Source organism: Babylonia areolata, chromosome 24, assembly GCF_041734735.1.
Source record: "Babylonia areolata isolate BAREFJ2019XMU chromosome 24, ASM4173473v1, whole genome shotgun sequence".
Lineage (NCBI taxonomy): Eukaryota > Metazoa > Mollusca > Gastropoda > Neogastropoda > Buccinidae > Babylonia > Babylonia areolata.
Window position 1 is genome coordinate 45,477,873 of NC_134899.1, and position 24,719 is coordinate 45,502,591.

The 24,719-nt window shown below is 43.4% G+C and overlaps 1 protein-coding gene across 1 annotated transcript in view; it reads right to left on the reverse strand.

Moving 5' to 3' along the window:
- The window catches only part of LOC143298703 (cilia- and flagella-associated protein 337-like), an 86,616-nt gene that overhangs the window by 28,459 nt on the left and 33,438 nt on the right, over positions 1–24,719 (reverse strand). Inside the window, exons 4-12 of the mRNA XM_076611599.1 lie at positions 24,592–24,651; positions 22,120–22,208; positions 20,727–20,819; positions 17,533–17,625; positions 16,098–16,218; positions 14,490–14,559; positions 7,783–7,986; positions 5,876–5,918; positions 5,320–5,425 (exon numbers count right to left, since the gene is read on the reverse strand). Of these exons, the coding sequence (XP_076467714.1) occupies positions 5,320–5,425; positions 5,876–5,918; positions 7,783–7,986; positions 14,490–14,559; positions 16,098–16,218; positions 17,533–17,625; positions 20,727–20,819; positions 22,120–22,208; positions 24,592–24,651 (879 nt within the window). The remainder of the gene's footprint in view (positions 1–5,319; positions 5,426–5,875; positions 5,919–7,782; positions 7,987–14,489; positions 14,560–16,097; positions 16,219–17,532; positions 17,626–20,726; positions 20,820–22,119; positions 22,209–24,591; positions 24,652–24,719) is intronic.

The window sequence follows — 24,719 nt, forward strand, 5'->3', positions numbered from 1 at the left end:
AGAGTAAGTGGGTGGAAGGCAGGGAGAGAGAGAGAGAGATGGAAGGGGACATGTGTACATGGGTGTCAACATGCAAACATACATATTGTACAAATTAAGCGTGATGTATATCATCAAAATAACAAAGTCCTACGAATAAAGACACACAAATATACTGATAGAGATACCCATAGCAGACACTTTATCATAGGATAAATGTGCGCTAAATCATTATTTTCTTCTTCTTTCTTTTGTGAGTTATTGCGTGCATGCGTGCGTGCATGCGTGTGTGTGTGTGTGTGTGTGTGTGTGTTTAATGTTCATTGTAAAGTGCTTTGAGCTCTCTTTAAGGGAGGAGAGCGCTCAACAAATGTCCATTATTTTTATTATGCAGTCAGTCCAGTAGTTTTCTGGCACTATTTTCTTTTCTTTTTTGTGAATTGTAAAAAAACTGCAAGTATCTTGGTTGTCTTCTTAGGTAATGATGATATTGTTCACTGCTCAATCACAAAGGAAATCTGGTTTTCTTGGATGTAAATGTGGTTTTCTTGGATGTGGATACGTGGAGTTGCTCCCCTTGCACAAGATATCCTAAGGTCTTTTGGAAGAGAGGACAAAAAAGAGGACACTGTGTGCACCACAACCCTTCAGAATCCACAGTTACCAATTCATCATCAAACACAAGCAAAACAAGATCTCTCTCTCCGACCATTAACCAAGACATGAGTATATATATATATCACGCAAATTTCTACGATTATTTTCATTGTTCTTTTTTCTTGTAAAATCTGAAATGATAGCACTAAAGTACAACTTTAAAAAAGACAATCTCATATTGGCTGACCAATGACAGGAGACAGAGAACTCTTTCCAGTAACCCACCACAACAAAGCTGACCCAAAACAAAGCCAACAAAGCCAGTGACCACATCTCTTCAACAACTATCAGATGCACTGCATTCCTTTTTGTAATCATGAAATACTTCAGGGACATGAACAAAGAAAGAACAAAGGTTGATCAAACAACAAAATGAAAAATCTTTAAAATAAAAAAAGAGGCAAGACCTTCAAGACTCACTTGTGATACATGCTTTATCCAGTAAAGAAATCATGAGAGAGAAAAAAAGATTACAAAAATCGTTAAAATGTGTTCTATATTATGCATACATGTTAATAAGCTTGGGAGAAAAATATGCATGCGAGCAGGACTGAACCATGCATGTCCAGTTCAGAAGCAAGTAGACTTATCCAGACCACTGCAGTGCATCTGATGTCATTTGATCAAATGTTAATATTCAAAGCGATGTGTTCGGTGTGTTTTTTTAGCATGATAAAGATATTATTGTATTGGAGGTAATAACACCGTTTAAATCATGTTTATTGTATATTTTTTCATATCTTGATTATTTAAGAAATTCTTTTAATTCGGCAGTAAAAGAGACAATGCCATAACCTCAGGCACATTGCAACATGTAACTCTTGTCTCAAGATCTGCACAGACTAGTCCAGACAAGGCTCAGTGAAACAGTCGAATCAATTTTTCTATTATGTTCATTCAAGTTAATTCAGATTCCACTTTAGAATATTTACATGCAGTGAACAGTCGATGGTTTAGTTAGCGTCATTGTATGTGTTCTGTCCAGAATTTGTATTTCATTTTCTTTTAATTGCGAACAAAAAAAATGAGGTCACGCCATCTTCTTACCAAACACTGCCTACATTCCGGAAACTGGGAAGCGGTAATATGGTGTTTTTGGATCCAGAACGAGCCTCAATGAAATAAACCATTAATGATCAGAAAATACAACTTAATTCAGCAGACTTACAAACTGTTATTGGTATGACTGAAGATTTTTTTTTCCTACTATGGCAGGTATTGGGAGACAAAGTATTTCCAGAGAAAATGTCAACATTGAAATTTACAATGGACACACACACACACACACACACACACACACACACACACACACACACACACACACACCACATAGCCTCACTTTGCTAACACAAGTGAGTCAAAACTCAACAACAGAAATGAAGCTTCCCACTCCTCCAGATCAGTTTCAGTTTCAAGGAGGTGTCAAAGTGCGTGAACTGATCCATATACGCCACGCCATATCTGCTGTTTTTAGATTCTGATTTAATAAAAAATTTTTAAAAAAACACCACCCCTGTCATTCTCAAACACACCTCAAACAGACTCTAAGTTCCCCATTCCCTGTTCCCCCAACACACAATCCCTAAATTCCCTGTTCCACCAACACACCATCCCCAAGTTCCCTGTTCCCCAAACACATGATTCCCAAGTTCCCTAAACAGTCCCCAAGTTCCCTATTCCCTGAACACATGATCCCTACAACCAACACACGATCCCCATGACAACACACAATCCCCATGACAACACACAATCCCCATGACCAACACATGATCCCCATGACAACACACGATCCCCATGACAACACACGATCCCCATGACAACACACGATCCCCATGACAACACACAATCCCCATGACCAACACATGATCCCCAAGACAAACACATAATTCCTATGGCCAACACACAATACCAACACACGATCCCCATGACCAACACACGATCCCCATGACAACACACGATCCCCATGACAACACACGATCCCCACGACAACACACGATCCCCATGACAACACACAATCCCCATGACAACACACAATCCCCATGACCAACACACGATCCCCATGACAACACACGATCCCCATGACAACACACGATCCCCATGACAACACACAATCCCCATGACCAACACATGATCCCCATGACAACACACGATCCCCATGACAACACACGATCCCCATGACCAACACATGATCCCCAAGACAAACACATAATTCCTATGGCCAACACACAATACCAACACACGATCCCCATGACAACACACGATCCCCATGACAACACACGATCCCCACGACAACACACGATCCCCATGACAACACACAATCCCCATGACCAACACACAATCCCCATGACAACACACAATCCCCATGACCAACACATGATCCCCAAGACAAACACATAATCCCTATGGCCAACACACAATACCAACACACGATCCCTATAACCAACATACGATCCCCATGACCAATACACGATGACCATGACCAACACACAATCCCCATGACCACCACACGATGACCATGACAACACATAATCCACATGACCAACACATGATCCCCAAGACAAACACATAATCCCTATGGCCAACACACAATACCAACACACGATCCCCATGACCAACACACGATGACCATGACCACCACACGATGACCATACGTCCACCATGATGTCCTGCTCCCCCTTCCTGTCTGCAGTGCCCCCCTCTGCCATCTGCCGTCAGCACACAGCGTCACTCACATGTGGTGTGGTGTGGTGTGGGGTGGTGTGGTGTGGGGTGGTGTGGGGTGGAGTGGGGTGGTGTGTGGTGTGGTGTGGGGTGGTGTGGTGTGGTGTGGTGTGGTGTGGGGTGGGGTGGTGTGTGGTGTGGTGTGGGGTGGTGTGGTGTGGTGTTGTGTGGTGTGGTGTGGGGTGGTGTGTGGTGTGGTGTGTTGTGGTGTGGTGTGGGGTGTGGTGTTGTGTGGTGTGGTGTTGTGTGGTGTGGAGTGGTGTGGGGTTGGGTGGTGTGGAGTGGGGTGGTGTGGTGGGGTGGTGTGGTGTGGTGTGGTGTGGTGGTGTGGTGTGGGGTGGGGTGGTGTGGCGTGGCGTGGCGTGGCGTGGCGTGTGGTGTGGCATGGCGTGGCGTAGCGTGGCGTGGCGTGTGGTGTGGTGTGGGGTGGTGTGGTGTGTGGTGTGGTGTGGTGTGGTGTGGGGTGGCATGGTGTGGCGTGGTGTGTGTGGTGTGGTGTGGTGTGGCATGGTGTGGTGTGGCATGGTGTGGCATATTCTCTCACTTCCCAGGCGGAAGCGTTACCACGAAACCAACATTCCACACTGTAGTGATACAAACTGGAACTTTTCCTCCCTCCTCCCTCCTTCAGTGGTGGTCTGGGTGCAAGTCTTTTGTATGAGATGATAAACATAAGTCCTGTGTGCAGCATGCACTTAGCATATGTAAAATAAAATGTGTGTGTGTGAGTGTGTGTGTGTGTGTGCATGCATGTGTATGTGTGCAAGTGACTGAAACCTGACTGACTGACACAGTAAACAAAAGATGCGTGCCTAAAGACAGCCGTCAGTCAGCTCCACCCAGGGAGGCTGCCTGTTGTGCGAATGGCTCCGTGTTTGTGAAGCGCTCAGAGCTTGGTCTCCGTCACAGGATAGGTGCTGTATAAATACTGATGCTGATCAATCGATCTCTTCTTCTTCGTTCATGGACTGCAACTCCCACATTCAATTGTGTGTACATGAGTGGGCTTTTACATGTATGACCATTTTTACCCCACCATGTAGGCAACCATACTTCATTTTCAGGGGTGTGTCATGCTGGATATTTTCTTGTTTCCACAACCCACTGAACACTGACATGTATTACACGATCTTTAACGTGCATATTTGATCTTCTGCTTGTGTATACACACAAAGAGCATTCAGGCACAAGCAGATCTGCTCATGTGTTATCGAGATTCCAATGAAAGTCCAATGCCTTAACCACTTGGCTATTGCACCTGTTGATCAATCAATCAATCGATCCAGGTGCCCTACAGCCCTCTCACCCCTCACCTTAAGACACCGGTCAGTAGACAGGTGCCCTAAAGCCCTCTCACCCCTCACCTTAAGACACCGGTCAGTAGACAGGTGCCCTACAGCCCTCTCACCCCTCACCTTAAGACACCGGTCAGTAGACAGGTGCCCTAAAGCCCTCTCACCCCTCACTTTAAGACACCGGTCAGTAGACAGGTGCCCTAAAGCCCTCTAACCCCTCACCTTAAGACACCGGTCAGTAGACAGGTGCCCTAAAGCCCTCTCACCCCTCACCTTAAGACACCGGTCAGTAGACAGGTGCCCTACAGCCCTCTCACCTTAAGACACCGGTCAGTAGACAGGTGTCCTACAGCCCTCTCACCTTAAGACACCGGTCAGTAGACAGGTGCCCTACAGCCCTCTCATCCCTCACCTTAAGACACCGGTCAGTAGACAGGTGCCCTACAGCCCTCTCACCCCTCACCTTAAGACACCGGTCAGTAGACAGGTGCCCTACAGCCCTCTCACCATTCACCTTAAGACACCGGTCAGTAGACAGGTGCCCTAAAGCCCTCTCACCCCTCACCTTAAGACACCGGTCAGTAGACAGGTGCCCTACAGCCCTCTCATCCCTCACCTTAAGACACCGGTCAGTAGACAGGTGCCCTACAGCCCTCTCACCCCTCACCTTAAGACACCGGTCAGTAGACAAACTGTAGATGCGGTCATCCTCATCAGCTATGTGCAGGAAAAAGATGGGGGCGTTGTGACCTCGCAGCATCGCAGTTGGCTTCCTGAAAACCACCATCATCACACACAGTTATAAAGAAAACAAAACATGTGAAATGCTGCTTTTCATGGATGAAGAAAGCTCTCTCTCTCTCTCTCTCTCTCTCTCTCTCTCTCTCTCTCTCTCTCTCTCTCTCTCTCTCTCTCTTTAAGCAAAATGTATTTTATTTTGCAAGCTGAATGAGTGACCAGTAGTCTAACTGACTGCAGGGCTGCATATTTTAAATGAATGGAGGCAATCACCACACACACACACACACACACACACACACACACACACACACACACACACACACAAGCACATGAACACAGAGTGTTAACTCCACAATTCATTTCTTGCTGCTGAATTTCTAAGCATTGATCAGACGTTGATACCTACAACTGTGGATATTGTAACACCACCACAAAGACTGGACTCATCAAAAAAAACAAAAACACAGTCACTGCCCACTTACTGCGACACATAGGGGTTCCACAGTCTGATGATTCTGTCCATGCCTGAACACAGCAACAGTACAGGTGAACAGCAATTAATAATAATAATCATAACAATAATAATGGACATTATATAGCACGTTTCTCAGAAACACTGCTCAAAGCTCTTTACATTTCGTTCCCCACTCCCCCCGCATCATCAATCAATACCACCCCTACACCCCACCCCACCCCCCACACACAGAAGCACCTGCCAGAATTCACTCACGCAGTCAACTGAACATGGGAAACAACCCACCCAGCTGTGACGTCCCCCAAGAAACGCATCCCAGCAACATGCACTCAGGCATGTACACACACACGAACGCACGGACACTCGTGAGCACCCTGCCACACACACATGGCAAACGGCTTCCTCACAATAAAACATGCATTAACCAACACGACCAGCACTAAAAAAAAATAATAATAAAAAAATTACTGTTGTTAGAAAAGATGTGTTTTCAAAGCAGGCTTAAAAGATTTCAGCGACACAAAATGCCGCAAATTTTCTGGCAGTCTGTTCAACAATGACGAGGCCTGAAAACAGAAAGATCTCTGACCCTGTTGCTGCTTCTTCACAACAGAGATTTTCAATGGCCTGGTATCAGAAGCAGAACGAAGGTGAGGAGTCAGAATACACACTTCAAGGAGGTCAGAGAGGTAGTGAGGACCTATGCTTGAGAGGGCAGAAAACGTCAGAGCAGAAAGCTTGTATCAACATACAGAAAACAACTTTGCAGTAAAATACCCTCTCTCTCAATCTCTCTCTCTCTTTAGTACAAAGACTGGAAATCACACCAATGATGTCCTTCTGTTCTTGCTATCCTTAAAAACAAAGAAAATGTCTTTTCCTCTCTTTCTGTCTGTCTGTCTCTCTCTCCACATCCCATCTCCCCATCCCCCACCACTGTCCATTTCTACAGTTTGGTCTACGGTCTGTTTTCCGTCAGAATCAGAATAACTTTATCATCTCAGCAAAAGAAATTAGAAATTAAGTGTGGTGAGCATGAAAAAACCCCACACAGTATAAACAACTGTAAATAATTAAAACAGAAAGAATGTCCATCAGTATAAAAACACAAAGACAGAAAAGTGTGAAAGAAAGGCAGCAACGGAAAAACCCTCCCATGTTTTTTGGGCTTGGTTTTGGTTTGGTTTCTTTGAGGGGGTGGGGGGTTGAGGGCTTGCTGAAAAAGAAGTTTTCCGCTTATCCTTTTACCCTCATTAAAACATTCAAGTCTGAGTTCTCTCCGTGAAAAGAATAAGTAAATACAGAGACAGGATCAAGACGCGTGCATACAGAGAAGCAGGCACACAAGGAAGCATGTGAACAGGTGCACAGAATCACATATAACAGTGGAGAGGTTGTGAGTGAGAAACACACACATTCACTTCATCATTTAACACACACACTAGAGCATGGGGGGAAAAAAACCAAGATGGTGTTAAAAATATTGTAAAAATATTTTTTTTAAAGAAAAAATGCCTATAAGCATGAAAACACACAAACAGAGAATTGTGAAAGTAAGGTTTCTGTGTATGTGAGAGAGAGTGAGAGAGAGGAGAGAGAGAGAGGAGAGAGAGATAGAGAGAGGAGAGAGAGAGAGAGAGAGAAGAGTGAGAGAGAGAGAGGAGAGAGAGAGAGAGAGATGGCAGAAGACAAAACCCTCCCTCCCCAAAGAAAGGGAGATAATCGCACACACTCCCCCATCCCTCTACATCACCCACACATTAACATGCAAAATACTCACACTGTCTTTCATGCATCCCTTTATTTGCAAGGCCAGTGTTCTATGAGATGACCATCAAACAGAAGTTTACCAAATGAAAAAAAAACAACGAACAAACAAACAAAAACAAAAACAAAAAGGATGAAGAAAGGCACCTCCAGTGACGATGATGTTCTTGTCCTTGGAGAAGTCAAAGCACTTGACCCCCTTGTACACCTTGAACACCGCCTGGTCTGCCTCCAGACGGGTCTTGGTGTTGTTGTAGGCGTAATACTGCTTGGGTCGCGACCTCTCACCCCCGCCCACATCGCGCAGTTCCTTCAGCTGTTGTTCCACATGGGTGCTGCCAGTGGTGCAGCCTGCCATGACGATGATGACACATGCAGTCACATGACAACATCCATAGGAATGATGATGATGATGATGATGACGACGATGACGATGATGATGATGATATGGATAATTATCTAGTGCCTGTCCTCGGTCAGAGACCAAGTTCAAAGTGCTTTACAAACACAGAATCGTTTGATGATGATGATGATAACATGGATGAGTATACAGCGCCTATCCTCAGCCTGACACCAAGCTCTAAGTGCTTTACAAACACATTCACGCAACAGGCTGCCTACCTGGGTAGAGCTGAATGACAGCTGCCATTGGGCGCTCATCATTCGTTTCCTGTGTCATTCAATCAGGTTTCAGTCACGCACTCATATACTCATGCAGACATCAACATTTTATGTGCATGACCATTTTGTTTATTTACCGCCCATGTAGGCAGCCATACTCCATTTTCAGGGGTGTGCATGCTGGGTATGTTCTTGTTTCCATAACCTACCTAATGCTGACACGGATAACAGGATCTTAATATGTGTATTTGATCTTCTGCACGCATATACACTTGAAGGGGGTTCAGGCACAAGCAGGTCTGTGCATACATTGACCTTGGAGATCGGAAAAATCTCCATCCTTTATCCATCAGGCACCGTTACTGAGATCTGAACCCGGGACCCTCAGATTGAAAGTGAAACGCTTTAACCACTCGGCTTGCATGGTGTCGCTTATGTAGTAGTGGCCTAGTGGAACGGTGACCACCCAGGAAGTGAGAGAATCTGAGCGAGCTGGACCACACCCCACACCCAGCAGAATGTTCACCCCTCCACCAGGCCCTGAAGTGGTGGTCTGTGTGCTAGTCTTTTGGATGAGATGACAAACTGAGGTCCTATGTGTAGCATGCACACAGTACATGTAAAAGAACCCACAGCAAAAAACTGGTTGTCTAAAGTTCTGTTCAAAAAAGTAACCTTGATAGGAAAAAACAAATACACTTGCTAGCAGAGAAAAAGAAAAGGTGGCACTGAATTGTAGCGACACACTCTCCCTGGGAAGAGAAGCCAGAATTCCACACAGAGAAATCCGTTGTGACAAAGAGTAATACAATACTACAGTATCAATATAGTATCAATCAAACCATGTAGATTTCAGCCCTGCTGACTGCAAGGGGCCATTTCAGGGCCCAAGGAAAGGTCAAGCAAACAGCAAACATGACAAGGCCACAACACTTTTCCTGGAAGCTATACTTGGCACAATAATCAGTGGTTCAGAAGTTAAGTTTCATAATTGCAACAGAATGGTATTTACTGTAAATACGAAAGTTTGTCTAATTCTTTTACCACATGAAAGCATCTGGTACATTCCAATCTATACAAAGCACAAACACAAACACAAGCAAATGTGATGCAGCACACAAAAACCCCGCTAAAATCAGACTTTATTGTTTTTGACACGTTTGTACTTTCAGAATGTTAAAAATCACAGTTTAACAAACAAAAAAACAGAGCTGATCTATCTATTATAGTTGTTTTTTTTATGTGCCCGAAGAGAACAAATGGAGAAATTGCCTGCTTGTAACTTTAGAACAAGAATTATCTTGAACATGTATGTGGTGGTGTCAAAAGATTCAGAATTATGTAAACTATACATTTCTATATGAAAAAAATTGCAGGAAAATTAATATTTTCTTTCTGTACTGAAACATGTTCCAGAATGGTGACTGAAGGAGAGACGTCAAGCAGCAAGAGAGCAGTGAACAGCGACAGTGAATGTTCTAATGACAGACAAAGACTGCATTTGTGTTTGAACAAATATCATTTCCCGTAATGCTAACTGCAGTCATTAAGAGTATTGTCACATCATCACCTGATGTCATTTCAGAAAAGCCTGGAGTCAAATGCACTGAACAATGCACCTTTAAGTGACAAATGTGTGCAGCAGTGCCAATAGCACATGCACCTGAAATCATTCAAGATACTACAGTTTCAGGCACTTTTATGCAAAAATACTTCACCTTCACCTTCACCTATCCTGTAGTCTTGTGGACCGTTGGGGTGCCACAGGTGATCTGGCAACCAGCATCCTCCAATCCTCTCGGTTTTCTGACCTCCTGACTGTATCGCTCAACCTCAAGCCCGTCCATTCTGGAATGTTGTCCTCCCATCTCTTCCTCTGTCTGCCTCTCCTTCTCCCTCCTTGCACTATGCCCTGCAGGAATGTCTTGGCAAGCCCTGATGATCTCATGACATGGCCATACCATTTGAGCTTGCGTCTCTTGACCAAGGTCAACAGGTCTTCGTAGGGCCCAATGACTTGCCTGATTCTGTTTCGAAATTCTTTGTTCGTGATATGATCTTTGTAGGAGATGCCCAGGAGTCTTCAAAAGCATCTCATCTCAGTGGACTGTATAAAACGGTCATACATGTAAAAGCCAACTCAAGTATATACGAGTGAACGTGGGAGTTGAAGCCCACGAACGCAGAAGAAGAAGAAGAAGAAGTGGACTGTATTCTCTTTTCTATTTCAGCTGTTAAGGTCCACGATTCACATGCATACAAGAGTATAGATGTCACCAGGGTACGCATCAGTCTGATCTTTGAGCCGAGTGCAATGTTCCAGTTGTTCCAAATGTATCTCAGTTTTGTGAGTGCTGCTGTCACCTGTGCAATCCTGCAGAGTACTTCCGGTTTGGATCCCTCATCTGTCACAATTGCTCCCAGGTATTTAAAGCTGTGGACAGTTTCTAGCTTCTGGCCATCCACTCTTATGTCAGTGCTGATGCCATTGGTGTTGTTGGTCATCAGTTTGGTCTTCTCTGCACTGATCTGCATGCCATAGGCTCTAGAGGTTTTATCAAGGTGGTCCACTAAGCTAGCTAGCTCCTCTTCTTTTCCTGCTAGGCCGTCAATATCGTCGGCGAAACATAAGTTGGTGACTGCTCTGCCTCCAATGCTGACTGTTCCTTTGTGGTCTTCAAGTGCATCAGTCATGATTCTTTCCAGGAAAATGTTGAAGAGAGTTGGTGAGAGCAAACAGCCTTGCCTCACTCCAACTGTGGTTCTGAACCAGTCCCCTATGTTACTGTTGAAGTAGACTGCGCTGGTGACTTTGTCTTAGAGGTTGCTAAAATACTTAATGACAGCAAAGATAAGACTTCAAAAATGCAAAACTAGTAAAAAAAAAAAAAATTAAAAAATCTTGATTTTCACTGTTTTGACCCTAATGATGTGTTTTTGTGCATAACTAAGAATAGCTGGCTGTGACTTTAGTCGGGTTTTCGCATGCTACGTCACAAACTGTTAAACAAAACTGTATCCATATTACACACACACACACACACACATACACACACACACACACACACACACACACATGCACACTGTTGATCACACATATACACACAAATACACATATACTTGCATTTACACATTAAAGACAAAATATTGATAATAACAAAGAAGATAACAGTTTATGAGGGGTTGAGAGCTGGCTACAACATTACGATGAAAAACAGTGAAGTCTGATATTAAAACTTTTAGCAACTAGAGGAGATATCTTGATTCCCTCACTGACTCGAAAGATGCTAAACTGAGCAAACAAAACTAGAGAAATAAAGTTATGTGATTTCATCTCAAAACATGCCACCGATTACCTTTAAAAACACCATGCAGATAAGTGTTAGTAACGTTTGATTTAACTTTTGTGACGCTAAAAAAAAAGACAGAGTAAGACTATTCATTCGACTGTTGTTCTGGGAAAGAAATGGAAATACATCGAATGTCATTATATAGCAATGATGAAAATACAAAAACTGATGAAAAATTAATATCAGATTTAATCATTATTACTAGGTAATTTTTATATCTACAAATGTCAATTTATTACAGTAAAACCAAATATTCCTTCTTTTAATTAAAGTGAAAATAAAAACATTAAATCAAAATAAAAACAACATACACACTGTTTAAAAATGCAGTACAACAAATATTGGGGAAAATTGTTCCAGTAAAATGCACTTGTGGAACATTGAAATCTGTGTGGTTAAGGGACCAAAACAGTATTATATATAGAATGAGACACTTGTTATCAGCTACAATCAGCTGGTATCTGATGCTGCCATTCTCCACATCACCATTCCTTTGTTGATTCCCTTGTCAGAACACAAATGTAGGCAGTTGCTTTTGCATGTGTGTCTACTGAAAAAAAACAAAAACAAATTACAAGGATGCAAAATAAATTTTTTCTGTCAAAAGTTTCTTTCTTTCTTTACATTGTTGCTTATTTTTTGTTGGTTTAATTGTTTCTTTTGTATGTGTGTGTGTGTGTGCGTGTGTGTGTGTGTGCATCTGTGTGTGTGTGTGTGTGTTTACATTTATTTGCTTATTTGTTTATTATTATCATTATTGTCTTTTCATTTCATTTTCATTTATTATTATTATCATTATCATTATTATTATCTTTTTTCTTCTTTTTTTTATTATAACTTAGGTATTCTTTTACTTCTCTTTTTTTTCTTTTTTTCTTTTCTCTTTTTTTTTCTCAGGGCCTGACTAAGCGCGCTGGGTTATGCTGCGGGTCAGGCATCTACTTGGCAGATGGGGTGTAGCGTATATGGATTTGTCCGAACACAGTGACGCCTCCTTGAGCTACTGATTCTGATACTGATTGTTTACTATTGAACTATCAATACTTAATCAGTCTTTAAAAGCGGCCTTTGAGAAATTATGTATGTAATGTAGCTGAATGCACAGATTTGTATAATGTAATACCAACCACCTAAAAGACGGTATTGAAAGATATGTTTTAAATCACTTGAAAAGAGTTCATAGATCCTATCTATATCTATGCCTGTACTTCATCTGTAAATCAATATAGCATTCATTTGTTTGTTTTTATTTTGGTGTATATCTTTTTTCTTTCTTTTTTTTTTTTAATATCACTCTTATAAATGATTAGTGAGTGTGACTAGGGGAATATTGATGATTGATGCGACAACTAATCATGTTCTGCAATACTGAGTTTGTACATTTCTGTCTGTTCAAAAAACAACAACAAAAAAACATGATATGACTTGAATGACAAAACAAAAAAGAGAAGATAAGAAGAAGATATGGAGACAACGCAGAGAATAATCATAATCACATCACCAAAAAATCACTCAAAGGCACGACCACAAGCACACCGAAGCAAACAACATTCATGACAAAGGACAAGAAACCAGGCCACTGATTTTCCCACAGGAACTGCTGAATGTTGAAGACAAACTGATTTCAGGAAGAGAGAGGGCTGAAGAAGACAAAGCCACAGAGGAAAAACATAAAACACAACAAAGACAAAAAGGGAGACAGGCAGAGAGACACAGAACTTCCAGTGGTCATCCCGTTTCTGATTCGCTTTTACTTCATTTATTTATTCTTGTTCTTGTTGCTTATAGTCCAGATGACTGCACAGGGTCATATCAAGACTGTCAAACCATACAAACGCTAACCACATCAACATAAAACTGTCATCTACAAAGAAACACTAAGATAAACCCACAAAACACAGTTCATAACACAGTAGCCCAACCATTTAGCTCCTTATGGCAAATAAGACTAGGCTATGCTGAGAGCATCAGCCATTCTGCTTGATTTATCATCCCCAGATTGCAAAAAATCGTAAAAACAAAGGGAAAAAACCAATACTTCAAAGCCAAACAAAATATACTTTAAAAACGCCATAGGCAAATAACACTGCAGAATGGGCAGCTAGTGCCCACCCCAGTGTTTACAACTCACTACCTAATCACCAGAGCAAAACAGCACAGATAGTACATCACAGACTATGGAAAAGAGAAAAAAAGTGTCAAGACTTGCTTGACTAAAGAAAGGGAAATGGACTGGGAAGACAAAATAACTTATTTATTTCAACCAGTGCAAAGGTAGAAGGCATACAGTGCAGACAGGTAAGACAGGGAAAAGACTGACAGTCACACAGACACAGACAAAGAAAGAGAGAGAGAGAAGGTTTCCCGAAACAGACAAACACAGAAACAGAAATGCCACTGAAAAAATAGATTATCAATAATAATAACATGATGTGATAAATAAGTTTTTCTAAACATGCTTCAAATGCAAAGCAAAGAAACACAAGACCAAAACAGAGCAGGGAAGAAAGGGGAAAGATGGAAAGAAAGAAAGAAAGAAAAGGTGAGAAAGAAAGCAGGAGAAATGGAAAGAAAGAAAGGAAGGAAGAAAGGGAAAAGAAAAAAGAAAGAAAGAAAGGGACAAACAAAAAAAAATGGAAGGAACGAGAGACAGAAAGACAGAAAGAAAGAAAGAGAGGCAGAAAAAGAAAGAAATAAGAAAAAAAGACAGAAAGAAAGAAAGGGAGGAAAAAAAGAAATGGAAGGAACGAGAGACAGAAAGAAAGACAGAAAAAAGAAAGAAATGAAGAAAAAAAAGACAGAAAGAAAGAAAGAAAAGAAAAAGAAAGAAAGAAAGATGGAAAGAAAAAGATGGGGAAAAAACTGAAAGACAAGAATGCTGACCTATGACAAGAGCCGTGTTGGGATTGTTGGAGCAGGAGATGACCTGTCCGATGTCATGGTAATACTTGATCTGCACACACACACACACACACACACACACACACATATGTATATATATATATATATTAGGGTACAGTGGTTTGTGGGGCATTGAGTGTGTGCATGCTTTTCATTATCATTGAGGGCAACATACAAAGTAAACAGATCTCTGGGGTCAACAGTTTCATCAGGAAACACCTGGCCTCAAATATCAATCTGCACATGCAGACAGAAAAAAAAAGGATTAAAAAAAAAGGAAAAGAAAAAAAAGGAGGGTGACACTGATGAGAGCAGCCTGAATTTCCTGCACAGAAATCTTTCTGGACAAACAGTAATAAATACAATACTTCTTCTTCTTCTTCGTTTGTGGGCTGCAACTCTCACATTGTTCACTCGTACGTACATGAGTGGGTTTTTATGTGTATGACCGTTTTTACCCTGCCATGTAGGCAGCCATACTCCGTTTTCAGGGTGTGCATGCTGGGTATGTTCTTGTTTCCATAACCCACTGAATGCTGACATGGATTACAGGATTTTTAACATGCGTATTTGATCTTCCTCTTGCATATACACGCGAAGGGGGTTCAGGCACAAGTAGGTCAGCACATAACTATGTTGACCTGGGAGATCGGAAAAAATCTCCACCCTTTATCCACCAGGCGCTGTTACTGAGATTCAAACCCAGGACCCTTAGATTGAAAGTCCAACACTTTAATCATTCAGCTATTGCGCCCATCTAAATATATACAAGACAATATGACAATCCAGTCCAATACAATCCAAATGATTCCAATCTAATACAGTACAGTAAAGTACAATGCACAACAATGGATTTCCAATAAGGTATGATACAGTATAATACAATACAATACAATACAGTACAATACAATACAGTACAATACAGCACAGTACAGCACAGCACAGTACAGCAAAGTACAGTACAGTACAACAGAATGCAATGCAGTGCCATACAGTACAACTCAATAAACAATTTGCACATAAATACATATACAATAAGGTACAATACAGTACAATAAAGTACAGTACAATCCAATGCAATCAAATGTAATGCAATGCAATGCAATGCGATGCGATCCAACACATCAAAACAGGATACAACACAAAACCCCAAGCCCCAGAGCCCTAATCATCAAGATGTTTTCAAGAAATGACTTTTCAAATGTGTTTGTGGTTGACGCAAATGAAGACATTGGTGTACGCAGCAATTTTTTTTTTATTGAAAGAAAAAGACAGAGATAAATTTGATAGCGTTAACAAAAAACTGTGTGTGGATCAAAATGTTATCGAACGAAACTTAATCCGAAAAGTTTATCGGAAATAACAAAGTACAGGACATGTGAGAATGAGACTTTGGTTACAAAGGGCAATGAAAAGACATCTAACTAAGGAGCAACAAGTGGGAAAGACGTGCCGAGGAGGAAGACCAATTCAAAACGGAAAACAGACAAGACAAGACAAGGTAAGGCAAAATCTTTATCACCGAGGGTAATAGATAAGCAAGTAACAGTGTGTTTTCAGCCGGATCAGAGTTGCCGTGGGTCGCTTTACCTGCTGCACCCAGTCCCCGTGGACCTGCCAGCGGATGAACTGCACGTTGGGTCCGTTGGCCACCGCGTCCAGGCTGATGCTGGCAATGAAGCCATCCTGCTTGGGCATCTTCTTCCACGTCCTGCAATGTGACACGCTCACGCTTGTAACAATGACGCTGCTGTTGTGGTTGTGTTGTTGTGGTGGTGGTGCTGGCGCTGGTGGTTGTGGTGTTAGTGGTGGTTGTGGTGGTGGTGGTGGTTTTGTCGTTGTTGTGGTGGTGGTGGTGGTGGTTGTGGTGTTAGTGGTGGTTGTGGGGTTGTTGTTGTGGTGGTTGTGGTGGTTGTTATGGTCGTTGTTGCTGTCGTTGTGGTTGTGGTGGTGGTTGTGGCAGTGGTGGTCGCAGTTGTTGTTGTGGTTGTGGTTGTTGTTGTTGCTGTGGTGGCAGTGGTGGTGGCGGTGGTGGTGGTGTTCATGATGGTGGTGGTGGTGGTGGTGTTTATGATGGTGGTGGTGGTGGTGGTGCTGGTTGAAGTGGTGTTGGTGGTGGTGTTTATGATGGTGGTGGCTGTGGTGGTGTTTATGATGGTGGTGGTGGTGGTGTTTATGATGGTGAGGGTGGTGGTGGTGGTGTTTATGATGGTGGTGTTGGTGGTGGTGTTTATGATGATGAGGGTGGTGGTGGTAGTGTTGTTGTTGTTGGTGGTGGTGGTGGTGGTGGTGGTGCTGGGTGGTGGTGTTGGTATTGTTGGTGGTGGTGGTGGTGGTGTTGGTGGTGGTGTTGGTATTGTTGGTGGTGGTGGTGGTGTTGGTGGTGGTGGTGGTGGTGGTGGTGTTGTTGGTGGTGGTGGTGGTGGTGTTGGTGGTGGTGCTGTTGGTGGTGGTGGTGGTGGTGGTGTTGGTGGTGGTAGTGGTGTTGGTGCTGGGTGGTGGTGTTGGTATTGTTGGTGGTGGTGGTGGTGGCAGACATATAAAAACAAAAGACAAACATAAGGTCGGGAGCACATAGAGAGATAGAGAAGAGTTGGGGGTAGAGAGAGAGATGGAGGGAGAGAGCGAAAGAGACACAGAGAGAGAGAGAGAGAGAGAGGGAGAGAGCGAAAGAGACACAGAGAGAGAGAGAGGGAGAGAGCGAAAGAGACACAGAGAGAGAGAGGGAGGGAGAGAGTGAAAGAGACACAGAGAGAGAGAGAGAGGGAGGGAGAAAGACAGAGTAGTAGCAGCATACACCATATAAAAACATGTCATACTTCATACATCATTTTCCACATTACACATCAAACATCTATAGACTGAAAATGTGATTATTTCTCTTGTTGCACTGTTGCATGTGTCTGTGTGTGTGTGTGTGTGTGTGTGTGTGTGTGTGTGTGTTCTTGTTCAACCAAGGAAAGTTATCGGATGAGAAGAAAGCAAGAGTTTTATGAAGAAAAGTGATGAGGTGTGAGACACCAACCTGAGGCATTCTCCTGTAGACCTGACCACAAAGATGTTGATGCAGCCCTGGGTGTCTCCGTACAGGATCAAACATTCGTCAAACCCTGTGGAGCTGAACACAAACAACACAGCACCGCTTTTGTTGTCTCTTCTTCTCTTCTTCTTCCTCTTCGTTTGTGGGCTGCAACTCCCACATTCACTCGTTCACTCGTATATACACAAGTGGGCTTTTATGTGTATGACCATTTTTACCCCGCCATGTAGGCAGACATACTCCATTTTGGGGAGTGTATGGTGAGATGGATTATAGGATCTTTAACGTGAGTATTTGATCTTCTGCTTGCGTATACACACAAAGGAGGTTCAGGCACAAGCAGGTCTGCACATATGTTGACCTGGGAGATTGGAAAAATCACCCTTTACCCACCAGGCGCCGTTATCAAGATTTGAACCCAGGACCTTCGGATTGAAACTCCAATGCTTTAAACATTCGGCTATTGCGCCCATCATGATTTCTGCTCAATCAAATGATTTTTCAAATTCTATGCAGACTAACACCAGCCTGGAAGATGTTTATTCATGAAGCGATGCAGAATATCGTACGGGATGTCGCAAGATGTACAAAATCTAAAGCTGTCACCAAAATACTGACCTGTAATAAAACATGTCTGATCTTCATGTATAAGCTTACGCAAAACAGACTTATTATATGAGCTATGCATGTTCATGTATAAGCTTATGCAAAACTGACTTTATTCTATTAGCAATGCATGCTGATCGAACGTTATAAACAACATTTAACACAGTCTCAACTTCTGTAAGTATTCTCTTTGTTGTTTTTTTTGTTTGTTTGTTTCTTTCTTTTTTTGTTGTTGTTGTTGTTTTTTTAACCATAGCTATCTGTCAACTTGATTTCATATACATGTTTGGTAAGATATTATAAAGAGTACAACTGTAGTAAATTTTCACAAGAACATACCCACAAATATATCTATAGTGTGTAGGCATGCACAAACATGCACACAAACATGTGTGCACATGCATGCACCCATGCATACATCCTTACACACACAGACGCTATCTGATCACAATTCATATATACTTTTATAAACATACACATTTCCCTTGCCATCATAAGAAAACCAAAAAAAAACCAAACACACACACACACAAAAATCATTATTGAGAAATATTGCTCCACTTCGTTCCTTTGTCTTTCTGGGAAAGAACAAAATACAAACCTACTACACACACACACACACACACACACGTGCACGCACACACACACACACACACACGAATGCACGCGCGCAAACACACACACACACACACACACACACAAAACATACACACACAAACACAACTCCCAAAACACACACACACACGCACACACATGCACACACACACACACACAAACCCCCAACAGACCCCCACCCCCACCCCCAACATACACCCAGTTCCCACCCCAGCACCTCCTCCCTGAACACAGCACACAAGGTCAACAATGGGTACCCCCAGCCCACCCCCACCTCCAACCCCCAGCCCACCCCCACCTCCAACCCCCAGCCCATCCCACTTCCCATCTCCATCCTACTTCTCCCCACACCCACCTGAACACAGCACAGAGGTGACACACCTCACCTGAACACAGCACAGAGGTGACACAACTCACCTGAACACAGCACAGAGGTGACACACCTAAACACAGCACAGAGGTGACACACCTAAACACAGCACAGAGGTGACACACTTCACCTGAACACAGCACAGAGGTGACACACCTCACCTGAACACAGCACAGAGGTGACACACCTCACCTGAACACAGCACAGAGGTGACACACCTGAACACAGCACAGAGGTGACACACCTGAACACAGCACAGAGGTGACACACCTAAACACAGCACAGAGGTGACACACCTGAACACAGCACAGAGGTGACCCACCTGAGCACAGCACAGAGGTGACACACCTGAACACAGCACAGAGGTGACCCACCTGAACACAGCACAGAGGTGACACACCTAAACACAGCACAGAGGTGACACACCTGAACACAGCACAGAGGTGACACACCTCACCTAAACACAGCACAGAGGTGACCCACCTGAACACAGCACTGAGGTGACACACCTAAACACAGCACAGCGGTGACACACCTAAACACAGAGGTGACACACCTAAACACAGCACAGAGGTGACACACCTAAACACAGCACAGAGGTGACACACCTAAACACAGAGGTGACCCACCTAAACACAGCACAGAGGTGACACACCTAAACACAGCACAGAGGTGACACACCTAAACACAGCACAGAGGTGACACACCTAAACACAGCACAGAGGTGACACACCTGAACACAGCACAGAGGTGACACACCTCACCTGAACACAGCACAGAGGTGACACACCTAAACACAGCACAGAGGTGACACACCTGAACACAGCACAGAGGTGACCCACCTAAACACAGCACAGAGGTGACACACCTGAACACAGAGGTGACCCACCTGAACACAGCACAGAGATGACCCACCTAAACACAGCACAGAGGTGACACACCTAAACACAGAGGTGACCCACCTGAACACAGCACAGAGATGACCCACCTAAACATAGCACATAGGTGACACACCTAAACACAGCACAGAGGTGACACACCTGAACACAGCACAGAGGTGACACACCTGAACACAGCACAGAGGTGACACACCTGAACACAGCACAGAGGTGACACACCTAAACACAGCACAGAGGTGACACACCTAAACACAGCACAGAGGTGACACACCTGAACACAGCACAGAGGTGACACACCTAAACACAGCACTGAGGTGACACACCTAAACACAGCACACACCTAAACACAGCACACACCTAAACACAGCACAGAGGTGACACACCTAAACACAGCACAGAGGTGACACACCTAAACACAGCACAGAGGTGACACACAGGTCAATAGAAGGCACTCCCACACCCACTCTCACCCCACTCCCCCTCCCCAATCCCCCACCCACCCCCCTCCCCTGAACACAGCACAGAGGTGACATACAGATCGACAGAGAGCACCCCACACCCACCCCCACTTCCCCACTCCCCCAACACACACACTCCCCACCCCCACCCCCACACTTCCCACCCAATCCCACTTCCCCTGAAGACAGCACAGAGTTGACAGACAGGTCAACAAGGTCAAGGTGTGTTACCTGTAGTCCAGCTTCAGAGGGACAGTCTCCAGACCGCTGATCTGACAGTATGGCTCAAAGGACGACAGCTCAAAGAACTGGATCTCACGGTCCCTGCCAGCACAAAATGTACTGCATTGTATCACTGCATTACTTGTTTTTGTCTCAACAGATTTCGCTGTGTGAAATCCAGGCAGCTCTCCCCAGGAACAGCGTGTCGCTACACTGAGAGTGCCATCCATTTTTTGGCATTTTTTCCTGCTCAGATTCTCTCACTTCCTCGGCGGACACGTTACCTCTAGGCCATCTAGTGAATGCAATGTGAGCAGAAAAATAAACAGACTGACTGATACTTATATGCAGCATCCATCCTCACAGTCATAGATCAAGCTCTAAGTGCTTTAAAAACATGCAGTCATTTGCACAACAGGCTGCCAACCTGGGTATGGCTAACTGACAGGTGCCTTTTGGACGCTCATCTTTCGTTTCCTGTGTCATTCAGTCAGGTTTCAGTCACACGCACACACACATGCACGCATGCAAGAAAGCACACACACAAGCACGTACCCAAACACACACACACACACACACACACACACACACACACACGCACACACGCACGCACGCACGCACACACACACACACACATCTATATCACAGTGAATTTTTCTTCAGAACGTTGCCAGGGAAATATCTTTTGTTGCTGTGGGTTCTTTTACTTGTGCTAAATGATTCCTACATAGAGGACCTCGGTTCATCCGATCATCAAAATCACTGGCTTCAAAATCTGGGTACCAAATTTAGGCCAGTGTGGGATTTGATCCAGACTGCTCAGATTCTCTCGCTTCCTTGGTAGAGGCGTAATCACTAGGCCACGACTCCACATGAATTGTGGGCAGTATTTCATCACTTGCTTATTTACTGTCCCCACAATGATCAGGTTTAAAGGATCACTCACCCTGCTCATACAATGATCAGGTTTAAAGGAACACTCACCCTGTCCTCACAATGATCAGGTTTAAAGGATCACTTACCCTGTTCCCACAATGATCATGTTTAAAGGATCACTCACCCTGCTCCCACAATGATCATGTTTAAAGGAACACTCACCCTGTCCCCATAATGATCAGGTTTAAAGGAACACTCACCCTGTCCCCATAATGATCAGGTTTAAAGGAACACTCACCCTGTCCCCATAATGATCAGGTTTAAAGGAGCACTCACCCTGTCCCCACAATGATCAGGTTTAAAAGAACACTCACCCTGCTCCCAAAATGATCAGGTTTAAAGGAACACTCACCCTGTCCCCACAATGATCAGGTTTAAAAGAACACTCACCCTGCTCCCAAAATGATCAGGTTTAAAGGAACACTCACCCTGTCCCCATAATGATCAGGTTTAAAGGAACACTCACCCTGTCCCCACAATGATCTTGTTGAACTGGGACATGATGACGAAGTCTGTGATCCATTTGGGCTTGGTGCGACCTGTGTTTTCTGTGTTCTGAAAACGGCGTCACACATTGCGTTCGTTCACAGTGAAACTGGAACATGTTATCACGCTTCACACTTATACATGTAGCCTTGCGCTTAGCTTCATCCTGCTTCAGACAGTGCTCTTAGGCTTCAGACAATGATTCATGCACAAACTGTATTAGCAGACGACAGTTTTTACAACTAACCCACGCACAGAATGTGTGACGTCACTCCGCTTACATCATTTTGTCCTCTTCGCCAGACAACCTACTCACGGCTCGACCAGTGTCGTGTCACGGTACGCTATTGGCTGAGCTGGAATCAGTGTTTCTGCTTCACGTATTTAACTAATATATCTTTTGTCAGATCAGTAAACTACAAGTATTATATACTGGCAGAATCGTTGCAATTCCATCTTTAAGTCTATTCCATTTGTGTTTGCCTACATTAAACTGATTTAACGCAGTTTGTAATTTTCAGCGATGAGCTTGTTAAAATTGACCTTGTTCAGGTGACTTAAATTGAGATTATAAATTCATCTTAAATAATCAACACTTCATTTTATACTCATTATAAAATAGGTGTTGAGCTCTTTCTTTTGCAACTTATCCGACGTAAATCGGTTCAGGAATCATTTAGAAATCTATCACTGAACACCTTGTAAGAAACACAGTTGTTGTCAGACTTGGCCAGATTAGAGCTGATCTGGTTGGCAGCACACGTGACTGTCTTTGTAGTTTGCTTAACCTGTATAAATTGGCACAGTGAGTGATGAGTGGTCATTTCAAACCTGGTCAGTGATCTGACCAGAGCTGCTCTCTCTCTCTCTTGCTGCATCGCGGGCAGTTTGAGTGTGTGTCGTGTGTGTTCTCACAACAGCAGACATCTCGCTACATATCACTTAAGTACTAGTGTGTAGAATGTGTTGATTTGTAAATTGTATTATTCGACACAGTACTTGTGTTCATATGAGTATGTTCAGTTATTGCTTTGTTCAGTTAATTATTTGTTCAGTTATTGCTTTGACATGTTAGTCACAGCTCAGCTATGATTGATCTAAATAATCACCATGTCGTCATATGCTTGGAGCAGTGTTCCATTCGATTCTTCTTAACGTCACAGTCAATGATGTCTCGGGACACAGATAGTTTGTTCCAGAATATTCTAGTGAGTGCATATGATGCGTTCTTTCTCATTTGCTGTCACTGAAGGTTAGTGTTTCACTGATTCTCAGTACTCTAAGATGTGTGTAGTATTCTGCTGTTGTGATTACAAGATAGTGTTGGATTAATATCAGTTATTGATTAAAACCACCTGATATGGATCGGTCTGTTAACTGTAATTTAGTTATCATGCTCTCTCCTATACGGATTACCCCAGTATAGTGGCGTCGTGCTTTATGCCTGAGTCACTGAAAGACAGCAGGTACGCTGTGGCTATAAAAATGGCGTCTGCTACAGCTCAGCTTTCGGCTTGCACTGTGAATTGAACTAAGGTTATTTGTAGCCAATTAAGTACTAAGGTTATTTGTAGCAGTTAAGCACTTGGCTACATCTCCCCTTTTGTAGCCATGAACCGAGTGGTTCTATAGGGTACGGACAGCACAAAAGACTTAACTAAATATTGATTGATTTACTGTATTAAAGGATAAACAAGAATTGTGTGTATTTGTGTGTGTGTGTCTGTGTCTGTCTGTGTGTGTGTGTGTGTGTGTGTGTTTGTGAGCTTTGTGTGTGTGTGTGTGTGTTTCTGTGTGAGTGTGAATGTGTATGTGTGCATGAGTGTGCATGTGTGTGTGTGTGTGTGTGTGTGTGTGTGTGTGTGTGTGTGTGTGTGTGTGTGTGTGTGTGTGTGTGTGTAGGTCAAGTCAAGTCAAATCAAGTCAAAATGATCTTTATTGAGGGTAAAAGAATAAGCTTGTACAGCTTTTTTACATCCTGCCCTAAGAAAAAAAAGAGAAGAAGTATTTTTTTTTAAAGGAAAGAAATGGGGGAAGTGGGAGTCGGGAAAGGATGATATAGAAATAGGGGTGTGTGTGTGTGTGTGTGTGTGTGTGTGTGTGTGTGTGTGTGTGTGTGTGTGTGTATGTGTGTGTGTATGTGTGTGTGTGTATGTGTGTGTGTGTGTGTGTATGTGTGTATGTGTGAGTGTGTGTGTGTGTGTGTGTGTGTGAGTGTGTGTGTGTGTGTGTGTGTGTGTGTGTGCATGTCTCTGTGTGTGTGTGTGTGTGTGTGTGTGTGTGTGTGTGTGTGTGTGTGTGTGTGGGTGGCACTGTGAACACTCAACTCAGAGTGTGGAACTGTTTGCAGGCCCTGTACAAACCATCTTCATTCGTTACATTCATCAACACAGTGTACAGACGCCACAAAACAAAAAGCAAACAAACATGAGACAGAAAACAATGTGCTCACCACAACACTCCGTGTTCTCTTCAGCTCAGTGTTGGCCGACCAGAATGTGACAAAGCCCTCCTGGAGACAACAGCACAAAGTGTGGTCTTTTTTTAAATTCAATCTATTGGAAAGGGTGGATATTCTGA